Source organism: Lithobates pipiens, unplaced genomic scaffold, assembly GCF_037356315.1.
Source record: "Lithobates pipiens isolate NorthernLeopardFrog02 unplaced genomic scaffold, aLitPip1_a1.2 Scaffold_13, whole genome shotgun sequence".
Classification (NCBI taxonomy): Eukaryota; Metazoa; Chordata; class Amphibia; order Anura; family Ranidae; genus Lithobates; species Lithobates pipiens.
The window spans coordinates 245959615-245972090 of record NW_027507718.1 but is presented as its reverse complement, the minus strand read 5'-3'; the positions used below and the strand labels follow the sequence as shown (position 1 = coordinate 245972090).

Sequence of the window (12476 nt, the reverse complement as noted above, 5' to 3'; positions counted from 1 at the left end):
GTGTACGCGGCATTACTCTTGACCTAACTTGCATGTCCTATTCACCTTTTTTAACGATAAGTCCTCCAATACTGCTACGAAAATGTGAGTTATAGGTAGTATAGCTTTTATTATTCAATGTTTTTGCTTTGGCAGCTTGGAAATAAAATTTGATGTCTCAAGTATAGCTTACCTTTTTTTTTCATTTCTTGCAGCTCACCAAGTACTCCCATACGACTTGTGCCTCAAATTAGGATAGAGCTTGAGCCAGATGATGACACTTTCTTCTGGAGAAGTCGAGGAACAGAGACAACATTATGAAACTATGAACCACTTTCTGAGTCCTCTTCGGATCTTGCATCATCAATAGCCAAACGAAAAATCAACACTACTTTAACATGACATTATATGATGCTCATGCTGGCAGTTCTAAAACAGCTTGTACTGACTAGAGCATTTCCACTGTGAACTGTATATACAGACTGGTGTACTGATCCTGCTGATTTCTGGTCAGAATAAGTTATTGCCTTTCTACTGTGTCCCCCCTGCAAATTCATATTCTGTTTATCGCACAAGACAAATGCCTGAGGAAATTGTCACGTGTATTACTCTGAATGCAGTGCTTCCTTTTTTTTACTGAGGAAACTATGCAACATACTGTAGAAGGATCAGCATGACCAACTCCATATATTAGAGCTGCTTGCAGTTCAATGACAGAACAGAACTATAGTATTAATCAACAATAAATATATACTGGTACTTGACTTGCAAATGTATAAATAATATACAACCAATTGCCATAAGGTAATAAGCCCCTGTGCTATGCATTCTGCTTATAAATACACTATGTATTTACTGGAGAGTAATATATTCTAGCTTGTCTATAAATTATGGGGCCTAACCTTCAACTTATATATTGTTAATTTTTTTTAACTTTTTTTTAATTACTGTAAAAAAACGAATTCTTTTCCTGCAGCAGGAAACATATAGTTTGAAGTAGTTCTACCTCTTATTTGTAGAAAACTGGGCTTTCTTTTCTGTATGAATGTGTTGTACACAATGTGATTTATATTATAACACACATCTCCATACTTAGGACTTGACAAACTCTTAAAAAAAATTGTACTTTATACTAAAGAGATCAACAAAGTCATTTCAGAGGTAGATGATTTTTTTTTTTAATGATGTCATGAGGGAGACGGGGTTTACTTTTAATCCATTATTTTATGCAGAGTGGGATGTATGATAGGATTACCTAGGCAATAATTAATCGTGTTGACTGGTAACAGGGATCAATTAAAACCTAGAAATTATGATTTTTTTAAACTGTAATTATTATTATTATTATTATTATTATTTTTTTTTTTGTATTTATGCAATTTCTCTAACACATTCTTGTTTATTAGTTTATGTTTCTATACAATGCTTATGTGTGTCACACAGAAGAGGGAGCTTGAATATGAATTCTTATACAAGCTTGTATACTCCTTTGATTGTCAGCACCGATCACTTTTGTTCTTTACATAGTGCCTAGTTTATTGTTAAATTGGATGGGAAAATGTGTTTTCTTGGCTCACATTTTACCCTTCAAGGCCAATGATGTCACATTCAGAGAAATAAGTTTATAGACTTCACAGTATACTGTGTAATATGCTGTCCGACAGTCCTCCATATTGGCATACTATATAAGTCATTTTCTAAGACTTGATGAACTGCAAGTTTTCTGCCTGATTAAATAAAGTAGCCACATTATTATATTTTTCTTGGAATTTAAAAAAAAAAAAGCCATACATGTAATAATGATTCTGTCATACTTTATCTTCTTAGTTGAAGATTTTTCTTGCTTCGGCACCAGTTGTTTCAGGAAATAGATACAAATCTTCTCTTGACAACCATCCCCACTGGGCAATCTGGTGAACCCTTTTTATTTTTAGTATTTTGCCTATTTTCTAAAAGAAACAATACAGTTTAACCTTGAGCATTGATTGCAACCTAATTCAGGAAGTCCTCATAAACAAGACATATTACAAAAGTTCATTTTGTATTTGTATCAGTATCAGGTTATCCTTTGTAGTAGATTCACATTAGTTGATTAGTAGATATCAAAGAGGGAAATCCCTCTTACATAAAGAAATTAGATCCAGTTGGTTACACTACTGATGTCATAAAAGTACTGACAGCAGAATCACAAAGTTCTTACCTAGTCTTCTTCATTGCCAAAGTAGAAATTCACAACATGACAACAAGAAGTCTGTTATTTTAGGAAAGTGGAGGTGGGAGAGGGGGCCTCCAAATTTTTACATATTCATAATAGCTCTTCTTTTCTGTATCACACACAAAAATAGGCACATTGAACAGGGACACTAACAAAAATTGTCCGTTGTTTTATATCTAAGTCTTCCATTATGAAAGTCAAATGTTTCTTGTACTTGAAATTAACTGCTGATTTGATTTAATAATGTATTATTTGAAAGTGAAAATCAATGTGAGCTATAGGTTTGATGTTAACATTTTAGGTAGGTATGGGACACTATTGTATGTTTTCTGAATTCCTCTGTCTTGTTAGCTCCTCTCTAAAGAATTGTTTTGCACAATGACACAAAAGATGATATTTCTCTATACTGCTTCCCTAAACTGCTTAAAGGGAACCTGTACGCAGATATTCATATAGACTGTCACTTCTAATCTTTCCTTTGGAAAAGGCTAGTTGATTGGCTACCATGATGATTCAGTGGCTTTAGTCCTTTCCAACATACTAACCCAGAATATGTATAAAGACAGTGGAGTTGGTTTACTAAAACTGGCAAGTGCAAAATCTGACACAGCTCTGCATTGAAACCAAATGGCTTCCAGGTTGCTTAATTGAACAAGCTGAAGTTAGAAGCTGGTTGGCTACCATACACAGCTGCACCAAATTTTGAGTGCACCAGTTTTAGTAAATAAATCCTAATAACTTTATTCTAACCCATCTTGCTGCATACCTGTTCAGTAATTCAAATTACCCAAAGCAAAAGGCAGCCAGGTAACTAGCATATTTAGAAGAACAGCAGATTCTCTTAGTAGAGGTTTCCTAATAACGCAAATAAATGTTGCAACTGACTGCTTTTCCTGTCACAGCAGTGCAAAGGGTTACTATTTTCATGGTACAGGCAGTCCCTGGGTTACAAACAAGATAGGGTCCATAGGCTTGTTCTTAAGTTGAATTTATATGTAAGTCGGAACAGGTACATTTTTTAAGTGTAGCTGCAGCCAAAAAAAAATATTTTTTATGTTTTTGGATAGCATAGGGAAGGGTTAACACCCCTGTAAACTTTATTTTGCTGTCTGTGCTCAGAAGATTTCACCTCACTTTCTGTCCCTATGACAATAGGATTTTGAAAATATTGGAATGTCGTGGAAACAAGGATTGGTGATAAATCTTCAGTCGAGACATCTTTTTCCCTTGATAACTCTTACAGGTGTGAATTTCCCTTCCTAGGGGTAGATTTCCTCTCATTTCCTGTTGTCTCCTTCCATTTGTAAGTAAGAGTTGTTTGTAACCCGGGGACCGCCTGTACTTATTTTTTGCTGGATCTTGTATCTTGCCTACAGTACCTCTTCTAGTTAATTATTGTTCAATTAAACTTTTGTAAAACTTATATACCGATATTGTATATAAAGTATGACTTCCTTCTTTCCGTTTGCCAGCAATCATTCTTCAAACAAAGGTAGATATTCTTAGCCATATAAGTTGTATTTCTTTTTTATACATTCTTATTTACCTGCAGCCAATGATACAACATAAACATTGTTACACCTGTAATAGGAATTATACAAATGGGAAGATCACAAGACAGTACATATTTCAACAAAATAATAATGTTATTTACTTGACTGTTCCCTGTAGTTCAGTGATATTCCATCCAAGAACTATAGGCCTAGTGACAGCGTTTGGACTATGTCCATTTCCATGGGTACCTCTCAATTTGGGAAATTTTCACATTTACTGTTTAGGATAGGGGGAATGTTGGGGTGGGGGAAAGGGCAGTGTGGGTAGTAAGTATGGAGATGAACCTGCATCGTTATGATAGTAGCTGGTGAGAAAGATAAAAAAGTAAAAGAGGGAGAAGTAAGTAGTAGAGGTAGATTTATAACAGTGAGTGGATATACTTTTTACAGCACATCTCAGTGACTCCACGCTGCACCTGCATTTGATGTTTCATGCATAAATGCATGAAACATGCACATCAATATGGATTAGGAGAGGAGTCCTATCACCTGACATGTCTACGTCATGTGACAGGTTTCCTCGTACTCCCAACACTTTTTTCTGTTGATTGGAATGAACAGGGCTTTGCTTGCTTTAGAGTTCTGCAGCAGAAGTCACCTTTGTAGAGAAAAAAAGATGTTCTTAATAAATGTGCCAGAGTATCTTTTTTTTATTTAAAGCAGCAATATGGCTGTGAATAGGCCATACTGCTGCTCTATAAACCAACCCTTTAAAAGAGAAGGCAAAAGCAATATACAGTACGGAAAGCTACCAGTCACCTAAAAGTCCCCCGCTGGCTCTAACACTGGGGACCAAGTCATCAAACACTGATCGTTCGGTTCTCAGGGCTCCCTGAGAAGAGAGCTGCTGTCAGTCAGTAGCTCTCCGATCCTTCCCCCCATGCTCACTGGAGTGCTGGGCTGTGGAGGGGTCGGGAGCAGCCGGCTCAGGCTCTCAGCGGCTCGTGATGTCAGCTTCAGCTGCTGAAAACGGGTCACAGGAGTGCAGAATGAACTGTACTCCTGTGATCCACAAAAATACAGCTTAATGAGCTCTGGCTGTACTTTTTTAATAATAATAATAATAATTTTTACTAATCTGAATTCAGCAAACTGAAATCTAATTAGCTGCTTTGGGTCACTGCACTTTGCATGTTATCATTGCCATTTGCTCCACTTTTTTGAAAGTGCCATTTGTAGTAACAAACCAAGTAGGTATTTATAATGCCAACCAAGCCAATTTGGCCTCCATTGTGGATGTTATTTGATCTTCAATGTGCTTACAGCATAAAACACTTGTGTGATACCGTATATATAATTTCCAGGGTATAAACTCAAAGAGAATGCTGCTGCCTTCTGCTAAAGCTAGGATGTGATACACGACTTGGGGAAAGCCTGCTTCCATCCAAACCTTTTCACACAGGTGTTTTTGATTTGATGGCATTAGTTAAAAAAGGTAAAGTACTGCTAATATCAGCTTAGAAAATGTCTTCCCCCTTGACAAAAGCAACGTAATTTTCATCTCTATCCAGTAGTAACCTGTAAAGTTTTTTTAGCTAAACTATTCTTCTGTATAGTAGATAACAGAAAAATGCAGTGACACTAATGCTTGAACATGAACTGATTAACTTTTTAATTGTATTATCTTATCACCTTCTGCTTGTATTTGCCTTTGAATTACCGATTGTGTTCAATGACAAAAGTTCATATTTTTTATTGCTGTGATAAACCAGAGTACTCTTCCATCTACAGAATGCTCACAAAGTTTTTACATGGCAGCAAATATATAAATCCATTACTTAAAGCCCAACTGTAGCCAAAACCTTGACTTTTTTTTTTTTTTGGATAGAATGAGGGAAGGAATAGAACATCTATCAGGTATTTAATAGTCTGTGTTCCTACCAGCGGGATTGTGATGAGAAATCTCACTAGTAGGGACAAAGACTGCAACAAAATATTTGAGTTATAACTTCTTTCCATGTATTATTACTATGTGTATTCATGTGCCAGTGACAGCAGCTTTCCTAATTTCTTATGCAGCTATTATAGGGACAGGAAGTGAGATGTAATCTCATAAATACAGCAATATATTTAATTTAATATAACCTGGCAGAAAGATTTATACTTCATACGTCTATCCAAAAAAAAAAAAAGTTTGACTGGAGTTTAAGGGAATAATGAAGGTTATTTCAATGCGTTATTCTACTGTAAAAATACTGTGTTGTAGAGAATTACAATACATCTGCCATATTGTTTCCAGATCTTTCAATATGAATGAAGGTATATGTCCCAAACCTATACTGCTGACATAGTGTTAACACAACTGTTCTTATTTAAAGCCATTGATATGGCTAATGTAGTATTTGTTTTATTTCAGGAGGGCAAGGAGGGAAAAGTGGGAGGGTGTTGATCTGCACTTTCATACTCTCATGGATACTTCAAATGGCCTATATGTCTTTTGTTAGACATGATGATTTTTGTATGTAATGAAATATGATCAAACATGGAGCAGATGAAGAAAGCAGCAGAGACTGTAATGATTTTACCTGTAACAATGAGCATAATGATAACAACAGGATAGTATTTTTCAATTTTATGAAGCTTTCTATTGTGTCTTTTATGGAATCAAAAGAATGAAGATATTTTAGCATTTATATTTTTCAAAAATTAAATGTATATTGAAAATAAAGTAACTTTATGAAATCAGGTGTCCTGATTCTTCTGTTGCCTCTTAGTTTCCTCCATGGTGGTGGACAAATATCACCTGTATTCCTGATGTTACAACACAGAGGGAGATTTGTGGGCTATGTGTATACATTTACTGACCCAAAGTCATGTGTTATATTTGCTGATATTGACGTTTCTGGCCGCATGGTCCTAAGTTCACAAGGATCTAGGTGTTTGTATCTATCATCTTTAGATGGTTGTAGCTTCACATTCACAGAAAGTGATCTCCATAGCTCATAAAGGTGAACAATTTCAGTCTTACTTTATATCGGAACAGAATCTAGAGTGAGCAGCGCTGATCCACACACCAACGTTGTGTGCCTAATTAATAATTAAATAAATCATGTGCAAATCATCTGCTAAAAGGCAAATCCCTAAACGTGTGTAAGCATATACCATAAAGTGCTAATGAGCAAATAGTGTGTGATGCCAAATACTAAAAATGTATATACAGCATCTCACAAAAGCGTATTTTATTATGTCTTTTTCTGTGACAATACTGAAGAAATTACACTTTGCTACAATGTAAAGTAGTGAGTTTACAGCTTGTATAACAGTGTAAATGTGCTGTCCCTTCAAAATAACTCAACACACAGCCATTAGTGTCTAAACCACTGACAACAAAAGTGAGTGCACCACTAAGTAAAAATATCCAACTTGGGTCCAATTGGTAATTTTCCCTCCCGGTGTCATGTGACTCATTAGTGTTACAACGTCGCGGGTGTGTTAAATTTGATGAATATCAAAACTGCTTAGTCCAAATCAACGTGCACTATGATAAACAACATGCAATATAATAAATGCCAAGTAATTACACACATCCATAGAATGTATAAAGTTTGTGGCACCTTCAAAAACTTAAAACAATGAAAAACGAGAAAAAAAACATTTATATTAACTAGGATGAAGAATAGCTCAAGATAAAGTCCCCAATTTCTCCAATCGTGTATGGTGTCCAAAAAAACAAAAAAACACTCTCACCCTAACATTGATGGTCAATAGCAGTAAAAAAAAGTCTCCCCTCTCTCCCATTGATGGTATCTGTAAAATAGCCCCCTTCCCAGCATTGTTAGTCAATGGTACAGTCAATGAAAGTAAAACAGTCCTCTCTACCACCAGCATTGGGCATTAGTGACTGAAAATAGTACCCCCCAGCTTTGGTAATCAGTTTAAACAAAATAGTCCCCCCCCCCCCCCCAGCATTGATAGTCAGTGACAATTAAATATTTAAACTCCCCCCACAGCACTGAGGTTTAGATGGCATTCAACTTGTTGAAATCTGTGCCTCTTGTTTTCACCCTTTGCAAGTGGGGCTTTGGGGAAGAATTATTATCATGGATCACATCATTATATGTCCAAACCTCAGCACTGATGAAATATGCAGGCTTTTACTCCAACTCTTTCCCTATGCATCGAGGCAAACTCAAATTCTTTCACTGCAGTTATTCTTATTCACTAAAAATCTCCTCAGTCTTGAGTGTCATCCAGTGTCACTCAACCTGGAAGTCAGAACATATACTGTAAATGCAGGGTTTCCTGATCCCATTCCCTGAGTTGATGTCAGCATGGCACCTTTCATTCACGCTGGGAAATTTGCTAAATCTGGAGCAGCTGTGCCTAGTAACCAATTAGCTTCTGGCTTCAGTTTGTTCAAGCTTTAAAAATGAAAGATAGAATATGATTAGTTACCATCCACAGCTGCTCCCAATTCTGGCAGCTCCATTCTTGGCAATTTATCTTAACAGCGTATTGGTGCAGAGAGTGGCGTTTATGTCATCAAGTGCCGGTCTCTACATCTGCTTGTAGTGAGGATGAAAAATAACCTGTAGTTTAATGTGAGTAGTCTGAAGACTTCAGAAAAGGTAATATTAAAATATACAAGTGCCAGTGGATAACAAAATTGGTCTGGATGGGCTATTTTTAGGTGGATCATGGAGACTGGAGTTGGGCTGTAAAACTGAAGCTGAAGCCTATATGAAAACGTATTTTCCCTTTTCTTATTCAATAGGTTTTATTGAAAATGCAAAAAAGAATACAAGTATCCACTACTTATAGATATAAGAAAGGAAGTATGCCAGCATGTTATAAAGATACATCAAAGTTCAAGAAATATTGAAGATATAACCTGTAAAAATATTTAGATGAGCATGCCTCGTACATAACTTACCTCAATGAGCTATCACAAAATATTCAACAAGAAGAGACAAAGAGAGCGAAATATAGCTATGCCCATTTTCCCTGTCTCTCTTTTAAATGCAATATGGAGAGAGAGAGGGAGACTGGGATAACATGACCATAAAACCATCTCATGGGTCCCCATGAGTTAATTACCCAACGGTGGGTCAGAGGGCGTAGCGAGAACAACAGCTTGGGTTCTGCCACATCCCCTCCGACACTTCACTTGTGGCTTAATGTCTCTTATTGTATAGCTTACAATCTTTGTAGGGCAGATCAAAAGAAAACACAGAAGAAAAAACAGAAAGTGGGGGGGAGGGCAGAAAAGGGGAGGGAAGGGAGAGTAAGATGAAAGGAATATTGCGCCCTATCCTATCGGAACATGATTGACTAATAGTAGTTCATATGGTGTCCAACAAGCAATACATCCAAGGCTTCAAGTGTACAAGCTGAGAGTGATGGTAAATTTCCAAATTGGGGAGCTGAAATTTTTCTTGTATGGCTTGTTTTGGTAAGATACCTGTGTGCTTAGTGATCACACAAATCAACAATGCATATTAGACCTTTGTTCATCCAGCAGACGAAAGCTTGGAGTTGGAACCCGGGGTGAATGCAGGATTACAAGTTAAAAGAGCCTATGGGGTATGGGGAATCTATACGGTTTTGTTAATCGATCCCATAAGCTCAAAGAAAAGGAAAGTGTAGGGCACATTATAGTCGGTCTATACTTGGTCCGCAACCACATCATATGGCTAATCAATTTCGTTGGATAAAGAGATGGCTCGATTTTCTTCCATAAAGGTTAAGATGTCTGCAAATGATAACGGAATAACTGTGCAGTGTGAAAATATTTAGCTAAATTTACAATTGCTAAAAGTGGCTACTCCAAACTCGTGTACCTGCCTAAACCGTGTATTCGAATTCGGCACATGCTGCACCACTTTTGGAACACATGCAAGACATTCTGTCTCTGTACATCAAAATAAAAGTAGTCTTAATTAGCTCCACTTTTATGAGATATGAACTGTAGCTATTTCATATTGAATTTAGCACACATGCTGTGCCACAATGTAGAAGTGGGGCAAATTTGAGCTACCTTAGATTGGCGCATGAGTTGCTTTTCAGAACCAAAACTCTTGCAGATGTTTTTTGAATTTGCCCCAACACATCAACAGGAACAATTAATGTAAAAAAAGTGGTGGTTATTGAATTCTTCCCATTATTTCCATGTTTGCTTCAAGTTCATTGCTACGAAAGCATTCAGCGGCCAAAGCATTAGCTTATAAGCCAACAACTAATGTTTTCAGAAGAAGTCAGCAACAGTGTGCTGCATATTTTTTCTCTTGTAAGGTCTTTCTCAAACACAAAGGTCAAACAAAAGCCATCCCAGGTAAATGCAGAAAAGGAAAATTGACTAGATTATGTATTTTATGTAAACAATTAAAAGGGTACTTTTACATAAGCAGGAAAATATAGAGGTGTAAACTACACACTTGTTGATAAAAATCATGCAGCGGGTCACTATTCTAATGGATATATTGCTGCAGGTGAGAATCAGAAGCCTGGATCAGGGCATGGTCATTTGGGAATAAAAGTAAAGAAAGTAAAAAAATATAAATTATTATGCCCTCACCATTAATCCCTGATTTCCAATATAATATGCAGTGAACACTAAAGACTCATATATGCACATTATTCCTTATTTTTTTTTATGCTTCTAAACCTGCGTAATCGTGCCATCATACAAACAGAAGTATTATCTAACTTTGTTACACAGATCATTTAAGTAAATGTTTTTTCTGTGAAAAGGTGAATTTTGCCTTTGCATTTTACCACTGCACATTATGTAGAAATTGCAGTTTTATGCTATCCTTATAGTTTGAAAAATGTGTTGATGATATTGTGAAATAGATATCTGGAACATATGGAAATGCTGCAGCCAAAAAAAAAATACTTACATTTCTTCTTTTTTCTTTTAGAAATGTTCCCTCTTTGTTTCTGAAGAACACCTGTAAATTAAAAATACATGCATAGACTGAAAAAAAAAAGACGTATAATGAAAAAGACAAAGTTTGAGAACAAGCAAAGCATTTGCTCCTATGCAGGGGAGGGGGCTCTACAGCTAAAGTGGTTACCTTTAGGCTAGGTTCACACTGGTGCGATGTAAGACGTTGCATGTGATTTGCACTGCATATCACATACGATATATGTGAGATCCGAAATCAGCCATACAAATTGTATGGTTGAATTTGCATCGCATTCGCACCAAAATGGTGGAATCCACACTTTGGTCCGCACTATGTGATCTGATTCCTGCACCATTTGGCAATTCGCACTGCGATCTGAGAATCGATCTGGGGGTGTCATTAACTTTGTATTGACACCCACAGCGGTGGGGCAGTGTGAACCGCCAGCAGGTGATATGCAATGCACTGGAATCACACTGGTTCCCGCATCGCATAAATGTGAACTGGTACTTAAACTCAAAACCATTTTGAAAATATAATATTATCTTAAATTTTTTTTTTTTTTCATCTTTTTAGAATACAGCATTTAAAAGTGAATTATAACAAAATCAAAAGTACTTTAAAGACTTACAGTATTTAAAATAAAGATATTAAAAAAAAAACTGTATTCCATTACTTCTGATATTACTTTAACCACATATGCTCTTTATGGACCAGAGCAATTTTTACATTTCCATTATGATTGTGCTAATTGTGGGAGTAACTTTTTCATTATTTAAGATAACCAAATAATACATGCATTTTTGGAGGGGTGGGAGTGGTAGGAAAAAGTCGACTTTCTTTTGGCAATATTGTTTTGCAAAAAAGTTTTACTACAAATAAAGGGAAAAAAAATATTATATATTTTCCCTATTTAAAATAACACTAAATTTATGTTTCTGATACAAAGCATCAAGTGAATGATGAAACATGTCGGGGCATGGCTACTAGGTAACTGAGAGTGAGAGGAACCATCTGACGGCTCACGTCTATCTTCACCAAGGTGCTGGCGAGGCCAAGGAGCGCTGAGAGATTTAAAGAGTGTGTCTCACATACCCTGGGTCCGCTAAAAATCACCAATGCTTTGGCAATCGCTGTGTTAAAGTGTGCTGTGGCATGACTTATTTGGCGTGGTTACAAGTTTTTAAATGTGAGTGTAACTTAAGAGGATCTTCTTACGTGTGATTAAACTTTTTTTTACGATATCACGCTATGGGAGCATTTCCTTTTTTCTATTTCATGAGAGCACTGTCTATGAAAGTGTCAATTGGGTCAGCTTTTCTCCCGCTGAAATGAAGGATTGTATGCCTGTCATCCACATCCCTGAAAAAGGGTTTGGAAAGCGCTTTTCTGCCAAACACGTTGAGTGTGAGGCTGATTTAGTTGGTGAGTTAATTCACATAAGGGGGAGAGGAATCACATTTCACAGCGGTGTGGTGAAGGAAAGGCGGTTTGAGAGAAAAAAACACTGATCAATATTGCTTGTTAAACTGAAATATGTTTTGGAGACTCACGGTATGTATGAACACTGCATATGCTCTGCAATACTCCCTGAGGAGTGTTTAAATGTATAGTGTGAACTATCACGTATTCACTGGGTTATTTATTTTGATTTAATGTTTATTTACTATTAATAATTTTATAATTTTATATTTTTTTATTTATGTATACACTTTTTTTTTTCGATATATTTGATTTGGGTATAGAATTGGGTATATGGGCTGGTATATGTATATATGTATGTGTGTATATATATATATATATATATATATATATATATATATATATATATATATATATATAGTATATATTTTTTTTGGTTGAACTGGATGGACTTGTGTC

At 36.2% G+C, this 12476-nt stretch overlaps 1 protein-coding gene across 13 annotated transcripts in view; it reads left to right on the top strand.

The window, feature by feature from the left end:
- SLC4A4 (solute carrier family 4 member 4) overlaps positions 1 to 6429 on the top strand; it is a 310000-nt gene extending 303571 nt beyond the window's left edge. For all 13 annotated transcript variants that reach the window (XM_077476447.1, XM_077476449.1, XM_077476455.1 and 10 more), the window contains one exon: positions 195 to 6429. In XM_077476447.1, coding sequence (XP_077332573.1) covers positions 195 to 300 — 106 coding nt within the window. In that variant the 3' untranslated portion in view covers positions 301 to 6429. The remainder of the gene's footprint in view (positions 1 to 194) is intronic.
- The last annotated feature ends 6047 nt before the right edge of the window (positions 6430 to 12476 follow it).